This window comes from Phyllostomus hastatus, unplaced genomic scaffold (genome assembly GCF_019186645.2).
Source record: "Phyllostomus hastatus isolate PE091 unplaced genomic scaffold, TTU_PhHast_1.1 phas_contig_5, whole genome shotgun sequence".
Taxonomy (NCBI): domain Eukaryota; kingdom Metazoa; phylum Chordata; class Mammalia; order Chiroptera; family Phyllostomidae; genus Phyllostomus; species Phyllostomus hastatus.
Window position 1 is genome coordinate 930,223 of NW_025333897.1, and position 25,120 is coordinate 955,342.

A 25,120-nucleotide genomic window follows, 5' to 3' on the forward strand; every position below is an offset into this window, starting at 1 on the left:
GTCCCATTCTTTGGTTCCTTGTACCTTCCCAATCCGCTTCCCCTCCACAGCCAGAGCCTTCATCTTGGAGAAATAGTGGTAGAAAGAGACCACATAGGTGATGATAGACTTCTCATCTGGAGCCTCCATGTTGACATCTGGGAGTAAGGGGAGTGGGGGAGTGCGATGGTGAGCACAGTGCAGAGGGGTTGAAATGCCGGGGAGGGAGGGAGAACCCACTCGTACTAGCTGTATGACCGTGGGCAAGGTAACCAACCTCTCTGTGCCTTCATTTTTGTATTTACCGAAGGGGATCTACCTCACAGGAGAAATAGTGCAGGACACACACACACCACAGTGAGAAATCATCTGTAAGTACCTTTGGAACACACTGATGAACGATCTACTTCCTGGCCTTTGCACACGCTGTTCTCGCCTCTGGAACCCCGTTCCCTCTTCCGTGCGCCTAACTCCCGCTCACCCCGCAGGACTCAGCTCAGACTTCCTCGGAAAAGCCTTCCTGCCCACCCCCCTAGAGTTGGTCTCCTCCTGTTACTGTCCCTCAGAGCATCTCATTTCCTCCGAGTTCTTCCAAGCTCCTTATTGTAACTTGTAATTAGATGTCCATGATGTGATTATGTCCTCATCTGCAGTCTGAGCTCCATGAGGACACAGGCTATGCCCATCTTTTTAACCACTCTTCCTGCCATGCCTTGCACGCAGTAGGAGCTCAATAAATATTTACTAATCGTATGAGTGTTTTATGTGGTTTGAGGTCAAGGACACGAGACGTGGAGGGTGCACAAGCTCGAATCCAAGTTCAACACTTCCGTGCCACAGGCCCTTAGAAAATACAACTAAATTCTGAGCCTCAGTTTCCCCATTGTTACAGCAAGGATAACCACAGTGCCTGCCTCCCAGGAACACTCTAAGTATCAGAAAGAATAGCCTCGCATGGAGGAGAGACACAACAAATTCCAATGACCACTTTAATTCACCCAGTGAGTGCACAACGTCATACTCCGCCCATGGGTGACACCGACACCCACCAAACGCCCCCTGTGTGCTGGCGCTGAGCACCAAATACAGCTCTCAGCGGCAGGGACAGGAATGGGTAAGACCATGAATTCTGGAGTCGGAAGTCCCGTTTAGTGCTTTTCAGTGTGACCCTGGCAAGTGACTTCACACCCCTGAGCCTTTGTTTTCATCACTTTAGAACAGAACTGATCGATTCTGTTCAACCAGGTCAGTGTGAGGATGAAAGAGAAGTTTTTATCACATTCCCAGCCATGTGCTTGGCACATAGTAGGTGCTCAGAAAAGGGCAGCTGTCATTCCAGGGATGGGGGATCGGTGTGGAGTGTGACCATGGGCTGGGGATGAGGCTGGACTCACGGGTAGGGCTGGGGATGGACTGGAAAGGGAAAGGGGGCGCTGAGGGCAGCGCTGTGGATGGGGGCAGACAAAGGGATGGGCTGGGGGTAGGAATGGGGTTGGAAGTGGGACTTGGGGATGGGGACAGGGATAATGTTAGGAAGGGGTTTGGGGTTGGGGATGCTGTTGGCTTTGGGGCTGGGGTTAGGGAAAGGGGGTGGGTTTAGGGGGAGATGACTAAAGATGGGAAGGGGAGGGGCTCACATTGGAGATAGAATGGAAATAGGCTGGGGTTTAAGACGAAGATGGAGAAAGGAAGAGACATGGGGATGGGAAGAGGGAAAGGCTGGAGGTGAGGAAGGAGAGGGGGCTGGAAGGGAGCTGGGGTTTGGAATGACCTTGGGACCTGGGACGGTGTTGGGGTAGGATGGAACTGAGTTTGGGAAGGCATTGGGGTTGGGAGCCCCAAGGAGGTAGTTGGGACCAGGGCCATGCAATGCTCACCCTCAGGGTCCAGCAGACGTGCCAGCCCCAGGTGCTGTTCAGCTGTGCGGAAGGCTCTCTGCAGGTTGTAGTTGGCATTGGACTTGGTGAGTTTGCTGAAGTCCACGAGGTCGGGCCTGGGCAGGGGCACAGAGTGGGCAGGTGGTGGGCAGGCTCCAGAGCCAGTGGGCAAACGGAAGAAAGTCATCCTTGTTTGAGCCCCACCCAGGGCAAGGGGCAGGAGGGACTCGACCCCGCCAAGGAGGAAGCTGGCCCCTGTGCGCGCAGCATCTGCTGTGGGTGTGAGGGCCCTGTGTGTCAGACATCAGGGTGCGTGTGGTCTGCTTCAGTGTGTTCTACACAGCACTATGCAGCGGTTAGACGTGTGAGGTCTGCAGCCAGCCTGCCTGGCTCACACCCCAGCTTGGCCACCTCCGGGCTGTCCTCTGGGTGAGCCACTTCGTCTCTCTGTGCTTGTTTCCTCATTGTCATTTGTAAAATGGGGATAATAATAGCATCTGCCTCATAGGGTCTATGAATAGTCAGTGACTTACTGGAAAGCACTTAGAACAGTGCTGGGTGAACAGAAAGTACTCCATCCGTGCTACCTTGTTAGCTGGACCACATCACTGAGGCGGGTTTCCGGGTGTGTGCGTGCAGCTGGGTCTCCCCACGTGTATGCAAGTGTGTACGTGTGGGTTCTAGCTTCTGCCATATCAGAGCAAGTCCCTCCAGGCCTCTAGGTCTCAGTTTCCCCAGTCTGTCCCATGGATGATCACGGTGTGGATGTGACCCATCTGGGTGCCCCACCCCCAGCCAGGCTGGCAGCAGGCTCTGAGGTATGGCTGGGCAGGTGTGCAGGGAGTGGGAAGGGGGCTCTGGGGGCGCAGCATGAGAAAGGGCTCTCTGATGGGAGGAGGAGCTGTGCACACACTCGAGTGGACCATCCACAGGAGAGTGAGCTCCCCACCCTGAGGACATCTGAGCAGCAGGTACAGGTGGTGCATGTGCATGAGTGTGTGCCTGTGCACACAGCTGGGCAAAGGCACGTGTTTCTGTGTGTGCACAGGGTATGTGGCCTGGTCTGTGCACCTGTGTGTGAAGGGAAGTGTGTGTGAGTGCACAGAGGTGAAGACATAGGCCCTGGGTCTGTGCACCTGAGGAACATGGAGTAGGGGGCAGGGCAGGGCTGGGTTGCCCCAAACCACGTAATACCTGTGCCGGTGAATGAGGGCATTGAAGGCCAAGCCGTCTCGCCAGCTCGTGGTGAAATTCTGGATGTTTACCTCAGGGTAACTAGCAGAATGGAAGGGAGAGACAGAAACAGAAATGGAAGAGTCAGGAGGGAAAAGAGAGGGAGGGAGAGACAGACATCGATGGATGGATGGATGGATGGATGGATGGATAGGTAGATATAGATAAATAAATCGATAGGTAGGTAGGTAGGCAGACAAATAGGTGATACAATGAGCCAGAGAAACAGGGATAAAGATTGAAACAGAGACAGAGAGATTGTGACAGACGGGAGAGGAGTAGAAATGAGAGGCAGAGGGAGGAAGAGAAGAAAAGAAGGAGGGAAGAAGGGATAGAGAGACAGAGAGAGCAAGATACAGAGATGAGGGGAAAAGGAGGGGAGAGAGAAGGGAGGAAGCGGGGAGGGAGAGATAAGGACAAGGGAGAGCAGACGGAGAGGTAGTGGCTGATACTGGGAGAAACAGATTGCCCTTGCAAGACAGACGGACAGCCCCAGGATGAGAGACAAAGCCCAGTTTCCCTCCTTCCTCCCAGGGGATGCTCTCCCACTTGAATTTCAGACCGTGGCCCTCCCTGAAGGGCAGAGAGTCAGGAGTCCAGGGCACATGCCCAGCAGAGTCTGTGTGTCCCCTTCACCCACTGAAGGTACCCAGGACCCTGAACTTCCCACCCAAGCTGCCCGAGCCCTGGTGTGTGCCCTGCTGGCCTGACAGGTGGCTGTTCATGCAGGGGGAGTGGCTGGAACCTGGAGCTGGCGGATGCACACCAGTGCACGAGGCCTTCTGAGGTGCGGGGGAGTTGGGGGAGAGAAGGGAGCAGGCTGGGGACAGTCCACCACTTTCCAGCATTGATCTCTGAGGACTCCAAGTTCTAAGTTTGAACCTGGCCTCCCAGACTGATAATACGAGTTTATTCGTCAAGGCCAGAAGAGTGGATGTGTTTTATTTACCAGCTTATTAGTTCCACAGTAACTTTTGACACTTAGGACTTGAGCTGCCCTTTTCCCTGGTCCCCAAAGGAACCCCGAGGTGAGAGCCCAGATGGCAGGGGCTGGGGGGCTTACCCAGCTGTCTTCATCTGACACCACAAGAGCAGTGCATCCTTGGCAGAACGCGTCTCTCTGTTGTCCTCAGTCTCGATTTTGATGACTTGAATCTGGGAGGATACACAGCAAAGTTGCTGGGGCCTGGAGGGCTTGAGGCTGGGAGACCCCACCCCCACCCTGCCGCCAGGGAGGGGAGCAGGTGACAGAGGAGATAGGAGAGGCAGTTTCTGAGGTGGGGGTTCAGGAGAGTGAGGGTGGGTTCAGAAGTGGGCCAGGATGTCCACAATGGGGTGCAGGGGGAGCGAAAGGCAGTGGTGGATCAGGGCCTCAGTCTCCAGGGATGCCTCCTTCCTTGGTGTCTGGGCCACTTCCCTGACCCCAGATGCCACCATCTCCCGCCAGAGCCAAGCAGTGGCCTCCATGCTAGTCCCCCTGCCCAGTGCCCGTAGTCTGTCCTTTGAACGACAGAGGGACCCTGTGAACACCCAAATCGGGTCACGTGCCTCCTGTCCTCAACTCATGGCTCCAGTTCAGTTTGGGTAAAAATAAAATTCTTCATAATCTCCTCTTGCTCTGACTCTGGTCCCCCTTCAACAGCTTGCTCCCCTTTAGAGACCTCTGTCCTCTTCACTAAATCACCACTGTCCTCTCTGCCCAGGGCCTTTGTGCTGGCTCTTCCTTTTGCCTGGGACATCCTTCCCCCAGGTCCCCTCGAGGCTCCACCCCTCCTTGAGGTCTGTATTCAGGTCACCTTCTCAGTGAGGACTTGACCAACCACTTGGTTTTAAATCTCAATATGCACACCCAAATTTCACATCCTCCTTCCCTGCTTTATCATCTCCTTAGCATTTATCATAGCCCATAGAGTTTATTTCTTCATCTGGCTTACCATTTCCCCATTATGGGCTGAATTGTGTCCCCCACCACCACCAAATTTGTAAGTTGAAGCCCTAACCCCCAATTTGACTGTATTGGAGGAGGGGGCCTTAGACAGTTAAGGTTAAATGAGGTTGTAAGGATGGGTCCCTAGCCTAATATGAATGGTATCCTCCTAAGAAAAGGAAGAGACCCTAAGGACCTGACCACACGGAGGAAAAATCACGTGAGGATGTAGAGAGAAGGTGGTTGTGGGCAAGCCAAGGAGAGAGGCCTCAGGAGAAACCAAACCTGCCAGCACTTTGATCTTGAACATCCAGCTTCTAAAACGATGAGACAATAAGTTTCTGTTGTTTAAACCCCTGGTCTGTGGTATTTTGCTACAGTAGCCGCAGTAGACTAATGCACTCACTACTCTGTAAAAGTTCCAGGACCACATGGTATTTGTCTTTTTTTTTCCTGTAGTAACAAATGTCTGTTTCGTTTCCACTACATGTTATCACACATAGTAGGTGCTCAATAAAATTCTGAATGACTCAGAATTTAGAGCAGGTTCGAGAGCTTCGGATGGGTGTTCGATGTTTGGGCCCTAGACTCAGCAGCTGAGTTTGGCATTTGGGTTCAAGTATAAAACTGGGTTCCCATGAGGTCCCAACCCCTCGTTTATGGCTCCAGCTACCAGCCCCCACCCACCACCCAAAGGTCTCATGCCCTCGTTCTTTACTGATACCTGCCTCCAGCTTTAACCACTCTCCAAGTTCCATTCCCAGGATCCGGTGGATCCCTAAATGTCTCCTCCTAAAATCCTGGACCCCTTATGACAGCTGTGCCTCAAGATGACCTCAGTGTCTCTCCCAAACCTGTTCTTTCTCCCTGGTGCTGTCTCAGGGTGGCCCCACGATCCCCCAACCCCCAGGCCAGAGCCTTGGGCCTGGGCCTGGATGCACCCCTGGCCCTCCCCTCCCCCTGTGGCATGCCCACTCCTCTCCTGAGCTTCTTTCCTGCCTGCCTTCCTCTTCATCTCTTTGTGCCCCATCCCGGGTCCAGCTCCAGACTCTTCCCTGAGCTCCCAGCCCCCAATATTGGTGACCACCCGCAATACAGAGGGATCTGTCTAAATCTAATTATGCTCCTCCTCTTGATAAAACTCTCCAATTTCTCCCCACGTCAGGCAGAATAAAATCCAAACTGCTTATCATAGATCGCCTAGGCCCTGGCAGCCCCTCTGACATCATCTCCTCCATCACCCCTTGCTTCCCATTATCTAGCTGTACTGGTCTTCCTGTAATTCCAACGTGCCACACTTGTGCCCACCGCAGGGCCTTTGCACCTGCTGCTGTGTCCCCTACCTGGAATGCTTTCTCCCTCCAACTCCATGACATTCAGCAACCAGCTTCTCAGAGAGACCTTCTCTGATCACCCAGTCTAAAATCTCAGTACCATCAATCTATATTTTATATCCCTTTTATTGATTTATCGTACTCTCCTTTGCCTAGCTCTTTTTACTTCTCTGCCTAGAGCTGGTCCTTTTCACATACATCCCTTGTTTATGTATTCATAGGTTTGTTTATCGTCTGTCCACAAAGGCAGAAAATTTATCTGTCTTATTACTGAACTGAAGTGAGATTGTCTGTATTCGAATTCCAGCTCCACTACTCAGCTGTGTGACCTTGAGCGCATTACTTCACCTCTCTGGGCTTGTTTCCTCACTGGTAAAATGGAATAATAAATAGTACCCAGCTTATAGGGTTGTTGTGTGTATTAAATGTCACATGCTTAGAATAGTGTCTAGAACACAGTAAAAAATATATATATAGGATGATGATAGTGATGCTGCTGCTGCTGATTGTTATTATTTTCATTTCCACCACCTGGAACAGGGTTCCTGGAGCATGTTAGAATTTTCGGGAGTGAATGAGTGAATGAATGAATGGTTGACTGGGTGGGGACGCCCTCCTAAGGCCCCACTTTGGGCCGCTGGCTGGGCAGGGCACGCTTGAGGATCACCTGGAAGCGCAGGATGATGGTCCAGACCAAGCCCAGGGTCAGTCGGTGGTTCCCGTCCACGATGTCATGCGAGCCCACGTTCTCCAGGTGCACGCGCTGCTCCTTCAGAAACTGCAGAGCCTTGTCCACGTTTTCCAGAGAGTGGATCCTCATGCGACCGCGAGTGGGCCTGGGCTAGGGCGGCGGAGCATTGGGAGATGGGAGGCCTGGTATGGAGCACTGTGCCCTGGGCCCCACCCTTTCCAAAGAAGTCGGCCCCGCAGCCACGCCTCCTGGATGTACACGCCCAGTCCACGCCCCTACAGTCTTATCCAAGACCCAAGACCCAATCCTTCTAAAGAACCCCACCCCTTCTCGTAGCCAGACCCAGTTTCCTCGAGGCTTCAAGTTTCTGTCCCCACCACCCTCACCGAAGCCCCACCTCCGACTGGATCACTTTACCAGGTTTTGTTAAGTTCTGCCCCTGCCTGTAGCCATAGCCCCGCCCTTCCATTGGATCTCTGCCTTAGGCTACCAAAGTTTTGCCACTAGCTCCATAGCCACACCCTTTCAGGCCCCTGCCTGGAGCCTCGCCCAGTCCTATCAAGCCCCGCCCCATTCCAAGACCTGTTCATGGCTCTCTTCCTTTCAATGTTAGTTTGTTTCTAATCTGCAGTCAAGACACTCAGGACTTCTGAGCTCCAGGCTCTGGACCTTTAATGAATCTCTAGCTCCATCAGAACCCCATCTTTCCCGATGAAGCCCCACTCAAGCCCAGAAATACAACTGCGACCCACACAACAAGCCACATTCATACAAGAGTTCTGTCTGATCCCTCCCGACTCCCACGACCAAGGCCTTCCCTTCCAATGACAACCACACCCTTATCTACAAACCCTCCTCAACAGAGTTCTGCCCCTGCTACCTCACCACCCAGGCCAGTCCCTTCTAATAAAGTTCCTCCCTTCTCCCATAGCCCCACCCCTTCCAACGGAGCCCCACCCAGGTCCAGAGTCCCGCCCCAGCCAGAGCACTCACCTCCAACAGAATCCTCTGTTCCAAGACCCACCTCCAGGGTCCTCACCACTAAGCTCCACCCCTGAGCCATAGCCCCGCCTAGGACGGGGCTAGGCGGGGCTAGCCCCGGCTAACCTCCTAGGACGCTCCGCGCTAGGGTTAGCCAAGCCCCAGTCCTAGCCCAGCCGGAGACCCCAGGGCCAATTCCCTTCCCCCAGTACTCCGGGGCCCCTCACCAGCTGCTCCCCCGACAGCACTTCCAGGAGCCGAGTGAGCACGAAGCCGTCCCGGAGGTCCGCATAGAGGTCCCCGATGTGGCATCCAACGCGGGCGAGGTGCGAGTTCACCCACTTGGTAAAAGTTTTCTTCTGCACGGCCTCCCGCTCATCTGAAGGACAGGCTCTGATGAGCCCCCGCCTCCCCGAAGAACCTCCCCAACTCCCTCTCCCAGATTCACTCCAGCCCCCCACTGCCCACTGCTCAGGACCTGCTCCCCCAAACAACAAGTCTTCACGCAGTGGGTCCCTCCTACCTGGGATGCCTTCCCCTACCCTCAGCTGCTCACCTGAAGATGGCCTACTTTGTCTTTTAGAAGTTTTCCTGATTCTCACTTCCACAGGAAGCCTGCCCTGCTCCCTACCACAGTTGGCTCTGTTCAGTCATTCACGCCTCCTATGCGCCCCCCACTGTTCAAGGCTCTGAATACAGGCCGAGTCCTTCTGTCACCGAGCTCGGTTTAGTGTGGCACAGAGAATACACTAGGGGGCCATGGAGGGATCCAGGGGGCAGCCGCAAGATGACGGCTGTGTTTCAGGGATATCTCTGGCTGCTGTGGGGAGGGTGGATCAGAGAGGGAGAGTGGCAGCCAGGACACCAGGGAGGAGATTGGGGAAGGGACCATGGAGAGAGGACAAAGCTAGAGGGCAGAGCCATGGAAAGAGGAGAAGAAGGCATGTTGGAGAGTTCTTTAGAGGTGAAAAAGTAGGACCCCATAACCGACAGGCTGTGGAGAAGGAATATTCTCCCTGGGGGCAGGAACTCTGACCCCCCCCCCGCCCATCAGCCCTTGAACTGCGAGCTAGACCCTGCGGCCCAGCACCCCTGGGGTGAGGAGTAGGCAGGTGGCCACTGAGGAAAGAGTGGAAACACAAAATGGAGTCCCCATCCACAGCCAAGCTAACAAAATTATTTAAATGCGAATGGGCTCAAACATGAGGAAGAGATTTTATTTTGCTTTGGCCTGAGGACTTCACTTTTGAACTTTTCAGTTGTGCATCCATGCCTGGAAACAGACGCAAACCCTGCAGACAGCCCTCCGAAGGGTTCAGGAGAGACTCGTCGTGGGAAGAACGTGGGGAAGGCTGTCCCTGAGCCGGGACACCTTCCGTCTGGGAGATCCCCGTGGCAGACTGACCCCGAGGCTCGGAGCACAGGACTGATTTTCTCAAGAATGTACTTTTTACTTGACTTTTCTTTTTCCTTCGCAACGTTTTGGGTGTTACCTAGTACTCTTTCCAGAAAGCAAATCTTAAGACCCTTGAATAAACCTTTGTCATTTAATTTTAGTGATGTCCTGATTTGTTAATGCTCAGGTGACACTACCAATGGGGTGGGGGTGGGGGTCGGTGGAAGAGCATGTGCACCTTCTGCCTTGCTTGCTTACAAATAAATTGTCTGGGGGCTCTCTTACTCTTTTCTTAATAACTCCTTTAGTATCAGCTATGATACACATAATATAAACTTCATCATTTTAAAGTGTAAACTCAGTAGTTTTTAGTATATTCACAGACTTGTGCAACCATCACCACTGCTAATGTCAGAGTACCTTCAACACCCCAAGAAGAGACTCTGCACCTATGAGCAGTCGCCCCGCATTCCCTCTTCTCTTGGCTCGAGGCCACCATTGATACATGTCCCGTCTCCATGAGTTTCCCTATTCTGGACATGTCATGTAAGTGGAATCACACAAGATATGGCCTTTTGTGAGTCTGGTTTCTTTCACTTAAAGTTTCACAGAATGTTTTCAAGGTTTGTCGATGTAGCTTATATCAGTACTTTATTCCTTTTTCTGGCCAAATAATATGGCATGTGCAGATACACTATACTTTACTTATCTATTCATCAGTTTCGGTTGTTTCCACTTTTTGGTGATTATGAATAACACTGTTATGAACAAGTTTTTCTGTGGACACCCATTTTCAGTAATCATGAGTATATACCTGGGAGTGGAACTCCTGAGTCATAAGGTAACTCTGTGTTTAAACTTTTGAGGAACTGCTAGATCATTTTCCAAAGTGGCTGCACCATTTTACATTCCCACCAGCAGTGTATGAGGGTTGCAGTTTCCCCCACATCCTTACCACTGTTGGGACCCGCCCTGCCTGGTTTCAGAAGCTGTAACCCCCGCCAAGGCTAAGGCTGAGGGAGCAACCTCGGACCCGTAAGCCACCAAGGAGACAAAAGCTTATCTCCCTGGCAGGAGCGCTGCTTCTGCTCCTTTTACTTCATCCATAACTAGCCCCCAATGCTTGGTCGATTAGCCAATGACGGGTAAGATTCCCCACTGGGGGAACGACCTAAGAAAGGCATAATCATGTGGGAGGCCCCAAGGAAGGACTTTGGGGGCTATGGCAAAAGGGGGTGATGGGCCTTCACCACTCAGCTTTGACAAAACCTGTGTCCTCATCGTCTGCGAGAAATCTCCTAATCTCCTGGCTGCCTTACTTCCCTTGCTCCACCTAAGCCTGAAACAATGACAGAGGGTGGTGCAGCCCTGTGCTGGAAAGGGAGGGTTCCCTGGGCAGTCAGGCCTAAGAAAAAATATGTAAAATCCTGTGAAACCTGCTTTGTTTAGAATGCCTTCAATTAAATGATAAGGGTCCAAGCAAGAAGTAAGTTTGTTCCTCAAAGTTTTACAGCTCCTTAGCTATCTGATCCTGACTCAAAATAGGCCCTCAGAGTTCTTTGTTATCTATTGTTTGATCCTTACTGCCTGGCAATGATTTTGAGCTTTACCTGAATTCTTGTGTAAACGAACCCAATAAAAGCCAATTGAGGAACAGGCTCCTGGCCCTTCTTTGAGAGATCAGCCACCTTTCCTCCCCAAGCAGATCATGTCTTGGTAGACTTATTCTTATCCGTGGCGGCCATGGGGGGGCCCTGTGGGCAGAGCCCCCCGCCCCCCACATGCCACCACTTGTTATTTTCTTGGTTTTGTTTTGTTTTGTTTTGTTTTGTTTTTTTGCGGTCATCCTAGTGAGTATGAAGTGGTATCTCAATGTGTTTTTTTATAGTTTTTTTTTTAAAGATTTTATTTTTTGATTTTCAGAGAGAGGGGAAAGGAGGGAGAAAAAGAAGGAGAGACACCTGGATGTGGGTTGTCTCTCACACACCCCCAATTGTGGGGACCTGGCTCCTCAGCCCAGGCATGTGCCCTGACCAGGAATCTGTGACCTTTCAACCCACTGAGCCACACCAGCCAGGGCTCAGTGCGGTTTTGATTTGCATTTCTCTAATGATTAATGATGTTGAGCATCTTTTCACATGTTTATTGGCCATTTGGTTTTCTTTTTTGGAGAAATAGCTATGCAATGCTTTGTCAATTTTTAATTGGGTTGTTTGTCTTTTTAGCATTTGTACTCTCTTTGCTACTTCCTGTGAATCTATAATTATTTCATAATTTATAGCATTACCAAAAGAGGAAACTACTGCCTGGCCTTCCTTCTCTTCCCCTGATGCCCACAGGCTTGAACACCAAGGCCCACAGAGCACAGGATGGAGGAAGCAGCCTGGGGTCTGCACTGACGGCTTGGACCAGCACCTCTCTGCCAACAGGGCTGCTCACTGAGGGACTATGCAGGAGGGAGAAATAAGCTTCCAGTCCTTGTAAGCCACTGTATTGTTTGGGTCTCTTCGTTATAGCAGCTTGGCCTGTACAGATATTATTAACATTTTGCTACCAAATAATTGAGCAGTCACAACTATAAGGGCATGCACGAGGAAATGATGAAGAAAAGATGCCATATTGGGTATTTGGTTATTCTGCCTCCCAACACCGATGTCCATGCAACAGCAGATTTGGCCAATGCTGACACCAAAGTGGTAATTTGGTGCTTCCCCAGAGTGGTGCTAGAAAGAGGACCACTGGAGTCAGCCCAGCCTCTATGAGGACTGGCTGTGTGACTTTGAGAGCTTATCTCTCCTCTTTGGGCCTCCATTTTCCTAGCTGCAAATGAGGGGTTTGAAACAGACCAGGGTTTCTGCAGTGGGACCCAGGGACTCTGGGTGTTTGGGGGCTCATGCTTGATGGACAAGGATCTATGACAATATTTTTTATTTTGCCATTTCATTTAGGTGATACCCCCCAAAAATGAATAGAAACACATCCTGGACCATGGGGGTGGCAATTTCATAAAGGGCTATGCAGAAAGAGATCAGTTTTTGTGATTACAATCTTGTCAGCATGGAGCTGCACTGAAGGGTCGAGAACTGAAATGCCCATGGGGGCCAGGCAGATTCTGAAATGGAGAAAACAAGGCCCTTCTCAAAGGGGGCAGTGGCCGCTCAGCCCTGTGCCTGGAGCCTTGGAGATAGTGGCCCAGTGCTGCCATATCATGTGATATTCCACCAGAAGCCAAAAATCTGCATTCTTTAAAAGACAGCCCTGGCTGGTGGGGTTCAGGGGATTGAGTGCAGGCCTGGAAACCAAAGGGCCACGGGTTTGATTCCCAGATCAGGGCAGATGCCTGAGATATGGGCCAGGTCCCCAGTAGGGGGCACGTGAGAGGCAACCATACACTGATGTTTTTCTCCCTCTTTCTCCTTCCCTTCCCCTCTCTCTAAAAATAAATAAAATCTTTTTTAAAAAGTGTTTTTTAAAAAGATTTTATTTACTCTATTTTTAAGAAATAGAATTTCTTAATTGCCTCTCTCACACCCCCTACTGGGTGCCTGGCCCGAAACCCAGGCATGTGCCCTGACTGGGAATCAAACTGATGACCCTTTGGTTCCCAGGCCAGCATTCAACCCACTGAGCAACACCAGCCAGGGCAAAGTCTCCCTGTTTTAAAATGTTGGCAATGGATTTACATTTTTATAAAACACAGTGGGGGTGAAACCAAATATGTCTCTGAGTGCCACTTCTGACCTAAGATGACATGGAATGCTTGCCTTTGGTGAGTGTGTCTGGCTAGCTTGTGGGGCGTCTTCGTTTGCCCTTCCAGTGCCACCCACCACTCTTCTGCACCTGCTCCAGTGTGGACTATATGAATGGGCTCTTCAGGTCTCAAAGGCCTCAGGCTTTCTGTTGGGTTCAGATAGCAGATGAGAGGAGAAAAGAAAGGCCAAGAAATGCATTGCCTCCCTGCCTAGCCAGCTTCCGGGAGTGCCTGGCCCCTCTACTGCATCCCCTGCTCCTGCTGGGGAGGCCTCTTTCCCGACTCAGTACTGCCCGCCCTGCCCTGCCCTATCCCCTGGGGGGTCTCCACTGCCCACACCTCTGTAAATAGCCCCTTCTTTGAATTCTTCCCAATTTTATCCCTTTGAGGGGCTATCTTCTTCCTGCCAGGATTCTAGCTGCCACAGATATCTTTGGCCTCTCAGGACTCTGAGCCAAATGACAATTGTCCTACCTCTGTCCTGTGCTCATACCGAGTTATTTAATCATTCGTATACTCCTCCACTCTGGCAATCACCATCACAGGTGAAAACACTTCCTTAGAGTAAGATCTTATTCATATCTTTAACTTACTAAGACTTCCACAGAGCAGAGGAAGAACTACTCCTTTATCCATCACTGGTTAAGGAGAAAGGATATAGAGAGACTTAATATGTAAATGTGTTTGGATATTAGTCTTGGAATAGTTAGAAAGCTGGAGAATATCAAGTATTGGTGGGAATATGGGAATATCATAATCCTCATGCCTATTGGTGCAAGTTATAGACTGGGGCAACCATTCCAAAAACAAACTAAATTAGTGCACACCCCAGTGACCCAGCAATTCTTTCCTCCCTCTCTCTGTGTCCTCAAAACTTTTTTCACACTGGTTAACAGCATGTGGAAGGATGTTCAATGCACTGCTATTTGGGGTTGAGGTGGCAGGGAGCAGGTTCGGGGTTAGAGGCAGCCTGGCTGTCCATCGCTGGGAAGGGCATGGGTCAAATATGTTGAACTCCATGCAGCAGTGAAAAGCAACAGAGTCGATGTACACAGAGCCGCATGGATGAATGTTAAGGCATAATGCTGAGTGAGAAAATGATGTAAAAACTTCAATCTAGAACATGGCAAAACTTGCAGCAATCAGCAACACCTGCACATATGAACACATACATATCAGTGTTGGGAACCGCCCTGCCTGGTTTCAGGAGCTGTAACCCCCCATGGCTAAGGCTGAGTGAGCGACCTTCAGACCAGAAGCCACTAAGGAGACAAAGCTTATCTCCCTGGTAGGAGTGCCGCTTCTGCTCCTTTTTCCATAACTGGGCCCCAATGCTTGATCAGTTAGCCAATGATGGGTAGAATTCCCCAAGCAGGGAATGATCTAAGACAGGCATGATCATGTGGAGGCCCCAGGGAAGGACTTGAGGGGCTGTGGAGAAAGGGGGTGATGGACCTTCACCCCTTGGCTTTGACAAAGCCTGAGTCCTCATTCTGCCTGAGAAAAGCTCCTAATCTCTTGGCTGCCTTACTTCCCCTGCCTAACTTAAGCCTGAAACAATGACAGAAGGCAGTGCAGCCCTGTGCTGGAAAGGGTGGGTTCCCCGGGTGATCAGGCCTAAGAAAGAATACACAAACTCCTGTGAAACCTGCTTCACTAAGAATGATCTCAATTAAATGATAAAGGTCCAAGCAGGAAATGAGTTTGTCTCTCAAAGTTTTGTAGCCTTTTAGCTAACTGACTCTGACTCAGAATAAGCCCTCATAGTTCTTTGCATGCTATCTATTGTTTGATCCTTACTGCCTGACAATGATTAATGAACTTTACCTATATTCCTGTACAATTTAAAAGCCAATAAAAACCTGTGAAGGGAAGGATAGGACGCTCTCCTCTTGAGAGAGTTGCCAGGCTGCTCAGAAGCGCCCTCCCCTTGAGAGGGTAGTTGTGCCATCCCTTTTCCTCCACAGGACTCGGTAGTCCATGTGAATGTATCTGGCCTCACCCATAATGCTGCGGACACTGTGGGCCATATTGGGCTCCCAGACTTATGACAAAGTGGCATTGCAGCTCAGGAGGGAAAAGGAAACTATTTTCAATAAATGGAGCTGAGTCAACTGGATATCCATGTGTGAAGGAAAAGGACCTTGACCCCACACACTAATACACAATAATAAATATAATAAATATCATTCAGGTTATAAACCTAAATGTGAAAGGAATACAACAAGGCTTTTTAGAAGAAAACATCAAAGAATATCTTCATGACCTTGTAGTAGGCAAATATTTCTTAAAGAAGACAAAATGTTAGTCATACAGAAAGTAATTACAACTGCCAGCCAAGATGGAGGCATAGGTAGATACACTTTGCCTCCTCGCACAAATGAAAGAAGGACGACAAATTTAAAAACAAAAAACAACCAGAACTGCCAGAAAACCGAACTATATCGAAGTCCAACAACCAAGGAGTTAAAGAAGAAACATTCATCCAGACCGGTAGGAGGGGCAGAGACGGGCAGCTGGGGCAGAGAGGACTTGCTGCAAGGCAGCAGCTGGAGGACTGGGCAGGTGAGGCTGCAGCTGGTGATCCCACACTGGTGTGCAGGTAAACCTAGAGGAACAACTGAGGAGCAAGACAGAACACCCAACCTAGGGTTCCAACGCAGGGAAATAAAGCCTTAAAACCTCTGGCTCCAAAATCCTGTGGTGGTTGCGGTGGCAGGAGAAACTCCCCACCTCACAGGAGAGTTCGTTGGAGAGACCCACAGGGTCCTAGAACGTACACAAACCTACCCACCCGGCAATCAGCACGAGAAGGGCCCAATTTGTTTGTGGGCAGTGAGGGAAGTGGCTGAAAGCCAGCCAAGAACCAAGAAGGGGCCATTGTTCCCTCTCTGACTCCTCTCCCACAGACAGCGCCACTACCGAGCAACATGGGTTGCTTGGCCCTGGTGAATATCTAAGGCCCCACCCCTTATAATGTAACAGGTGTGGTGAGACAAAGAAATATGGCCCAAATGAAAGAACAGATCAAAATTCCAGAAAAACAACTAAGCGATGAAGAGATAGTTAACCTAACAGATGCAGAGTTCAAAACACTAGTTATCAGAATGCTCACAGAAATGGTTGAGTATGGTCGCAAAATAGAGGAAAAAGTGAAGGCCATGAAAAGTGAAATAAAGAAAAATAGACAGAGAACTGGCAATGACAGGAAGAAAACTGGGACTCAAACTGACTATGTGGAACAGAAGGAAGAAATAAACATTCAAACAGAACAAAATGAATAAACAAGAATTCAAAAAAATGAGAAGAGGCTTAGGGACCTGCGGGCTAACTTTAAATATTCCAACATTTGATTCATATGGGTACTAGAAGAAGAGGAAGAGCAAGAAACTGAAAACTTATTTGAAAAAATAATGGAGAACTTTCCCAATCTGGCAAAGGAAATAGACTTCCAGGAAGTCCAGGAAGCTCACAAAGTCCCAAAAAAGTTGGACCCAAGGAAGCACACACCAAGGCACATTATAATTACATTAGCCAAGATTAAAGAGAAGGAGAGAATCTTAAAAGCAGCAAGAGAAAAGGAGACAATTACCTACAAAGGAGTTCCCATAAGACTATGAGTTGATTTCTCAAAAGAAACCTTACAGGCATGAAGAGGCTGGGAAGAAGTATTTCAAGTCATAAAACACAAGGATCTCCATCTAAGATGACTCTATCCAGCAAAGCTTTCATTTAGAATGGAAGGGCAGATAAAGTGCTTCCCAGATAAGGTTAAGTTAAAGGAGTTCATCATCACTCAGCTCTTATTATATGAAATGTTAAAGGGACTTATCTAAGAAAAAGAAAATGATCAAAACTATAAACAGTAAAATGACAAAAAAAACACTTACAATTATCAAAAACTGAACCTAAAAAACAAAAACAAAATCGAACTAAGCAAACAACTAGAACAGGAACAGAATTACAGAAATGGAGGGTTATCAGTGGGGAAAGGGAATGGGGAAAAAGGTACAGGGAATAAGTAGCATAAAAGGTAGGTACAAAATAGACAGGGGGAGGTTAAGAATAGTATAGAAAATGGAGAAGCCAAAGAACTTGTGTGTATGACCCATGGACATGAACTAAGGTGGGGGAATGATAGTGGGAGAGGGGTCCAGGGTGGAGGGGAATTAAAAGGAGGAAAAATATGGGACAACCGTAATAGCATAATCAATAAAATATACTTAAAAAAGAAAGTAATTCTTAAGTTAGACTACATTTAAATTAAGAAATTACATTCCTCAGAAAGCACCATTAAGAGAATGAAAAGACAAACCATAAAGTGGGAGAAGATACAGTACATATATCTGATAAAGGACTTGGACCCAGAATATATGAAGGGGGCCCAAAAATATGGAATCAGTTTCTGGAGGGCGGCCCCTTGTGGTACGGGCTTCCTCCTCTAGGTGAGTGTTCTAGGAAACCATCAATATCAGTGCACCCGTTGGCATTGTTGTGAGAGGCTGTGTTTAGCTTCAGTAAAATTTTTTGAAGATTCTTTCAACACATTTGCCCATTTCATGAAAATACACCTGCCCACTACACTGTGTGGGCAGGTGTTCAGCAGTTTTTGACCAAAAACTGCGTTAACCCCATGCCCCACCCTTCCTATTCACCTGCTCTTGTCCTAAGTGACTTTTTTTGTTTCCCCAGCTGACAAACATCCTCAAAGGAAAATGTTTTGTCAATGTGGAAGATGTGAAACAAAAAATAGCAGGGGCACTAAAAGGCATCAAAGTCGATGAGTTTAAAAAGTGTTTTCAGCAGTGGAAAAAAATGTTTCGCCCTGGCTGGCATAGCTCAGTGGATTGAGCACGGGCTGCGAACCAAAGTGTCACAGGGCACATGCCTGGGTTGCAGGCCATGACCCCCAGCAACCGCACACTAATGTTTCTCTCTCTCTCTCTCTCTCTCTTTCTCTCTCTCTCTCTCTCTTCCCTCTCTAAAAATAAATAAATAAAATCTTTAAAAAAATGTTTCAGTAGGTGTATTGCATCAAATGGAGAGTACTTGGAGGTGACTGAAGTTTAAACATCTAAGAATAAATACACACTTTTTATAAATAAATTCCGTGGGTTTTTTTGTATGTAGGGGGTCCTGCCTTATCTGAGAACTGAAAAGTCATCAGAAAAAAGCAGGAAAATAGGCAAAAGACTTGAGGGGGCACTACATAGGATATTCAAATAGTTAATAAACATATGAAAAGGCACTCCACGTCATTAGTTGTTATTAGTCATCAGGAAAGTGCAAAGTAAAGTCACAATAGAATGCACACCCACAAAATAGCTAAAATTATAAAGAATGACCACGGCGAGTTTGGATCCACACCAGCTGAGTCACTCAGACACTGCTGGGAGGAATGTGAAATGCTACAAACTGGCAGTTTCTACTAAAGTTAGATATACACCTACCCTGTGTACCAACAATGTTAACAGCGGGGGCGGGAAGCCAACCAGAAATGAGTGCTTATGCCCACCGGAAATGAGTACTAAAAAGTTTAGAGCAGCAGTTCCTGGTAATAGTTTCATGTGTAATAGGTCGCGTGCTAGCAATTACTAGTTTGCAGTAGTCTGTGACAGTCCTGACCTGGAAGCCACCCAAATGCCCACCAGCAGGTCACTGGGTAAGCGGTGGCAGTCCCATGCTGCGATACTGTACAGCAGCGATTTTCAGCCTTTTTCATCTCATGGCACACATCAATTAATCACTAAAATTCTGCAGCCCACCAAAAGATATATTGTACTTTTTGCCAGTCTGATCAAACAAACAAAACATATAATTTTGATTCATTCATACCGGATAGCTATTGTGTTGGCTGTTGTTATTTTTTTTATGTGACAACCTAAGGGAAAAGAAGTCAGTGTCCCTGACTAAATAGTCGGGTGTCGTATGTTTTAAGAACGCCTGCTGCGCAGTGGCAGACCGCGGCACGCAGCGGGAGGTCCCTGCTTTGCAGCCGTAAAGGACGCCTACAAGTACAGGCCAACATCGAGCAGTCTCGCTGGGGGAGCGCTGAGTGACTGAAGCCACACTCATGACGGTGAGCACTGCACGGCTGCATTCACATGGAGTTCACACATCGGCAGAAGGAATGGGCACTGTTAGAGGTGAGGACAGTGGTTGTTCTTGGGGTGCAGCGACAGAGAGGCGGCGGGGGCGGGGCTTGTCTGCGCTGTTGTAGCCTGCTGCCTTTTCCAGGGGCTGGTTACAAGAGGGTGCTAGTTTGTGGAAATGTCAGACACTCATGATTTATCTGCCTTTCTGTATGCATGTAGTACTTTAATAAAGAGTTAAAATATATTTTATGTTATAAAATATATAACACTAGTTAGCGATGCATATTTGGTAAAATCATCCACATGCAAAGGATAGGATGATCGCCTGTGGGAGAGAAGGCACTGGTGTGAGATGTGGAGATAAAAGAGCATAAACGGGTGAACAACGAGGAGAAGGACCTCACACAGATGGTGACAACAGCGAGCCACAAATGTGGGACATGACTGAGGGAACTTTCCGAGGGACAGTCCAGACAATTTCTTAAATGTCTTCATCTGAAAGCATATTATGGAAGACTGCTCAAAGGTTTGGCCTTAGCTTGAAAACAAAACAAAACAAAAACAAAACAAAACCATGAGAAAAGCAGGCGAAGGGACATAAACAGAAATGCACCCCAGTCATCTAGGTCATATTGGCACTTTGAGCAGCAATGTGGTTTTGCAGAATAGCAGCGTCCCCAAGTTACTGTTAATGTGAGTGTTCCTGGTTTTGTGGTTTGGGTTTGGAGTCCAATATTATGTGTTTTAGTTGTAGAGAACTGTAGGCAGAAGAGATATAAACAGCCCCTGGCCAGTGTGGCTCAGCTGGTTGGAGCATCATCCTGTAGAATAGAAGGTCACTAGTTTGATTCCCGGGTAGGGCACATACCCAGGTTGCTGGTTCAATCCCAGGTCCGGGTGCTTATAAGAAGGCAATCAATCAATACTTCTCTCTCACATTGATGTTTCTCTTTCTCTCTCTCTCTTCCCTTCCCTCCCTTTATCCGTCCCTCCTCTACTCTTTCTCTAAAAGCAATGGGAGAAAAATGTCACGGGGCAAGGAAAAAAAAAGACATATAAACAGCAGTGTATGTTGGTGTGCATTTAAGAAACTACAGTTATAATTTAAGTAGGCACAGGGAATGTATAAGAAACACTTTTTCTTAAAGGGGATCTCTGCATTTCTCTAGACTAGATACTGTCTGAGGTCCAGCACAGATGTTCTGTGAGTGAGCGATTCTAGATTTGAAGAGTCCTTGGTCTTCATGCTACCATATTTCATCCCTACTTGAAATCTTACCATAGCTCCCTGGTGTCCCCATATCCTTCATGGTGACCCACAAGGCCCTTCAATTTGTGGCTCCCACTGGCTCCTTTCCCATCATCATTTACTTACCCTCCTCACTCAAGTCATTTCCAGCTTTTGGAGGTCTTGCATATGCTGTTCCCTCTGCCTGGAATAATCTTCTACTCTCCACATCAGAGTTTTACTTCCCTTTATCCTTTAAGCCTCAGCTTAGACATCTCCTCCTCCAGGAAGCACTCCTTGACTCTGCAGACTGGATCAGGCACCTTATCTGGACTTCTACAGCCCCTGGGCATCCCCTGTGCCTGTGACTCCCCCATCCCAGCCCTGACCCCTCTGCATCATCACTATCTAGCTGGATCTAACTCTCCCCCTGGACTGGGAGCTTTGTAGGGGCAGGGCCAAGCTGACTCAGTCACCATTATGTCCCTCCTATTGCCCAGCAGAGGCCAGGCACAGAGTAGGCACCAAATAAATATTTCATAGATGGAATAATAAATTCTAGAATCCTAAGTTGGTATGTTACCAAGTACTTAAGCTTCTAAGAGCTGGTGTCCAGGGCATTGTTTGCCAGCTGACCATGGCCACCAGTCCATTCACTCATGTGCATCACCTGCTTTCCCAGAGGCCCTTGGGTTCGACACCCTGCTCGACGTCTTTTAATGATAAAGTTCCAAAAATCTTAGTATCAAAGATCCCATGATTGTCAAATGCTGAGTCAATAAAAGTCTGAGATTCTAAGGGAACTAATTCTGACTTTAGGGTTTCAAGATTTTATGATTATAACAATATAAATTTTATGTGTAAAGCACTCCAGGTCAAAGGTGCTAAGGGTTTAGTGTTCCCAAAGCTTATGATTATGAAGTTACATGTCTCTGAAGGGTCTTTGCTCATAAATTTTTAGGCTGTTGATTAAACTCTTCTGAGGTTGTAAAGCCGCATGAATACACAGTCCTAAGGTCCAAGGGCCTACATTTCCTAACCTCTAAGGACTAAGGTTCTGTAACTCTACAGCTCTGTGATCTTTGCTTATATTGTTCTAAAACATCAAAGTAGGTAACCAACCATCCTGGTTGTCCCTGAGGGCTTCAGTGCTAAAGCAGGAAGGTTTGGTCATTCTCTCTCAGGATCCACCTTCCTTTTCTTATTTTTTAAAGGTTATATTTACTTATTTTTAGAGAGAGGGGAAGGGAGGGAGAAAGAAAGGGAGAGAAACAGCAATGTGTGATTGCCTCTTGTGCACCCCCTACTGGGGACCTAGCCTGCAACCCAGGCATGTGCCCTGACTGGGAATTGAACCAGCGACTCAGTGGATTGAATCTCAGTGGATTGAGTCCAGCACTCAATCCACTGAGCCACACCAACCAAGGCATAAAAAAAAAAAGTAAATAAAACCTTTATTTAAAAAAAAATAAAGAAATTCTAAAGGGTTAGGATTATAAAGCCCTAGGATCTATATGTATTAGAGTTTAGATTTCGAAGGGCCTGAGGTCCTAGGAGCCAGTGATTAAAATTTCTAAGGCCTATGATTATAAAATTCTGTTTACATCTCTGTTTCTAAAAGTCTCAGGTTCAAGTCTGACATTCTAAGGTCCTAAAATCTGGCATTTCATCATTTCAGGATTCTAAGGAAACATGCTTACAAAATCACACGTTTCTGGGAGTGTACACATCTCTGAGGTTCTAAGGCTGCACTGCTCCAAGCAGCAGCCACAGGCCATATGTGGCTATTTAATTAAAAGTAAATAAAATCACAAATCCAGTCCCTCAGGTTGCACCGGCCGCATTTTAAGTGCTCGTAACCACAAGCACTACTGCGTAGTATATCGGACATCACAGGTAGAGAACATTTCTCCACCATCGTGGAAAGTCCTATTAGACAGCGCTGAGCTACATGTTCGAGCTCTCAGTGCCTGTAACTGTCTTCCCACCCTCCAGGCCATCAGGGTTCTCAGGCAGTGAGGTACACACGAAACACCGCAGCAGTCCCCTCCCTTCCCTCCCTGCCGTCTCCCACCCCAGCCCTCTCCCAGGTACCTGCCAAGGCCTTGATCCGGGAGCACTCAAACAGGGAGGCAGCTGCGGTGGAGGCCGCGGGCTGCTCCCGATCCCAGCCCCGATCCGGACTCTCCCAGCGGGCTGCAGGGTTGTTGTTGTTAGAGGCCATCAGGCCTTCCATGTTGTCCACTTCTCCCGGCACCTGCGCCATTGGGGACAGGGAGGCCTGCGGTGGGTACAGGCAGGTTAGGGCAGGCAGCAGGGCCTGAGCTCAGAGATCCCACTTCGTACCGTGACTAGCTGTGAGTCCTGTCTTCTCTTTCATCCTCAATTTCCCTGTCTCTAAAGTGGGCCTAATAATAACAACAAGCTGGCACAGGGTAGGGACTGGGCAAATTGTCACTGTTATTGTTGCTACAACTCTATAATGCAGTGATAACAATAATTAACATCTACTGAGCATTTGCACTGTACTGAGTACTATGTATGCATTATCTTATCTAATTCCCACAAATTCCCTAAAGATAGGCTATTATGAGGCCTATTGTAAGAGGGGGAAACTGAGGCACAGAGGAGTTAATTCACTTGCCCAAGGTCCCAGAGCTAGTGAGTAGCCAGGATGCAAGCACAGGCACTGTGATGGAATGACTCATTGCATCCACGGCTCCAATTCTCCCTTATAGCCATTCTCACACACCTCTCTGGTGTCCTCCTCGGTGGCAATTGCAGGGGTGGGAGAGCAGGGTGAAGGGACGTACCCCACCGCTTTACTCTGGGTTTGGCCCCCTGGCTTTGATGAACAGAATTAGGTGGAAGTGCTGGTAGGTTCTGAGCCTAGGAATCGGGAGACCTTGCCTGGTTTTGCTAGTGTTTGACTGTAGCCAAGAGAAAAGCCCTGCAAGGCTGGTCCAGGGCCACAGCCCCACGTGTTTCTGCCAAGACCACCGGCAGCGGTCAACAGCGAACATCCCCCTCTCACCCTCACGAGTGAATGGATGAGCCAGAGGAGCCCAACCTCAGTCCCTGGCCTCGGACGCCATGGCCCCATAACTGTTTGCGTGTTTTGTTTTAAGACACTAAGTTTGAGGGTGGTTTCTTACGCAGCATTATTTTGGCAATGTCTAACTGACATAGTGTCTGATCTAGAACACTGACAGATTGTACATGTGAAATTTAAGGAGGTAGGAGACATCAGATACTTCTCCTCTACCCTCCAGGAATCCAAGCTTGATTCTAAGACAAAGAAAGGAGGGAACTGGGAGGAAATCAGTGTCTCCCTTCCCAAAAGATTCAGGCAGTTGCCAACCCACCAGGTTCTAGGGAGGCAGGGTCTAGATCTTGGTCACTGTGGTGGACATTTTCTCTTTTGGTGGACATTCCAAAATCCCCTGCTATTCTTCCCTTCTTCCATGGAAAGTTATGTGGGCACATGGCTGCTTACCACCTGTGTGACCTTGGCCAAAGCACTTCCCCTCTCTGGGCCTCAATTTGTTCATGTATAAAATGGTAATGATAACAGGACCCATTTCCTAGGGGTTTGGGAAGATAAAAGGATTTAATAATGCAGAGAACATGGTAGCTAGTACCCGCAAGCCCTCAAAACATGGTCCTTGCTAGTATTTTCATCCTGTGGTCACATATCTTCACAATCAAAGTGCCTGTGCTGGAGTCAGACAGAAACGAGTTCAAATCCTGCTTCATTCTTGCTGTATCTTTAACCCAGCATCTTTAGCTTGCCTTTCGGTGCCTCAGTTTCCCTCCCTGTTAAATAGCGAACACAATTATTTCTTCAATGGAGGACCGAGGAACGGGGAGGCACTTGGCACTTTGTGAGCTCTGGGGCTGCCGGAGAACAGCCCTCCAATGGCTCTGGCCGTTAAGCGACTGAATGGAGAAGGAAGCGGTGGAGGGTGAAGGGTGGAAAGGGGTGTCTTGTGGCCCCAGCGAAGACTGGTGGGGTGCAAGGCTGAGGGTGGGAGCACATGCTTTAACCTTTCGGAGGCCGCGCCTCTCTCTCCCTGCAGTCTAGTCACGGTTCCCGAGGAGGGAGCCTGGAAAGGACAAGGCCTGGGTGGAAGACTCACGCATGGCGCGGAGACTGAATTGGGTTGGGAGGTGGGGGTTCATTCCGTCCTCCGCCCTTCGCCTTCCCCCAGCCAGGGAGACCCTGGCGGCTCAGGCTACGGCCCCTGCGCGCGGGGGAGGGATGTTCGGGCAGGTGGGCAGATGCTGCAGGGAGGGGCTCTCCGCCCCCACTTTGCTCACCTGGGCTGGCGGCTGCCGGTGCTGCTGTCCCCGCTGCTCCCGGCGTCCGACTGCCCTCCCTGTCAGCGTCGGTGGCCCGGCCCGGAGCAGCCCGGCTCCACTCGGCCTCGCCGGCCCCGCGGCTCGGTCAGATCCGCATGCGCCGCCGCCGCCGCCGCGCCTCCCCCCAGCTCGCGCGGCCGCGGCGCTCGCGCGCCCTCGGGACCCCCTCCCGCCTGCGTCCCCCGCCGTCCCGGCCGCCTGCAGCGTGGGCCCACGCGCGCTCACACGCTTGGCCGCGGCGTGTGATACACAGGTGCGTTCTTGGG

General features: G+C 49.2%; 1 protein-coding gene across 2 annotated transcripts in view; it reads right to left on the reverse strand.

Moving 5' to 3' along the window:
* Nucleotides 1-24,202, reverse strand: part of SPTBN4 (spectrin beta, non-erythrocytic 4) — a 71,867-nt gene extending 47,665 nt beyond the window's left edge. For both annotated transcript variants that reach the window (XM_045846715.1, XM_045846714.1), the window contains exons 1-8: nucleotides 24,134-24,202; nucleotides 22,587-22,773; nucleotides 8,250-8,401; nucleotides 7,018-7,191; nucleotides 4,153-4,244; nucleotides 3,051-3,131; nucleotides 1,857-1,972; nucleotides 25-137 (exon numbers count right to left, since the gene is read on the reverse strand). In XM_045846715.1, coding sequence (XP_045702671.1) covers nucleotides 25-137; nucleotides 1,857-1,972; nucleotides 3,051-3,131; nucleotides 4,153-4,244; nucleotides 7,018-7,191; nucleotides 8,250-8,401; nucleotides 22,587-22,758 — 900 coding nt within the window. In that variant the 5' untranslated portion in view covers nucleotides 22,759-22,773; nucleotides 24,134-24,202. The remainder of the gene's footprint in view (nucleotides 1-24; nucleotides 138-1,856; nucleotides 1,973-3,050; nucleotides 3,132-4,152; nucleotides 4,245-7,017; nucleotides 7,192-8,249; nucleotides 8,402-22,586; nucleotides 22,774-24,133) is intronic.
* Nucleotides 24,203-25,120: the final 918 nt, after the last annotated feature.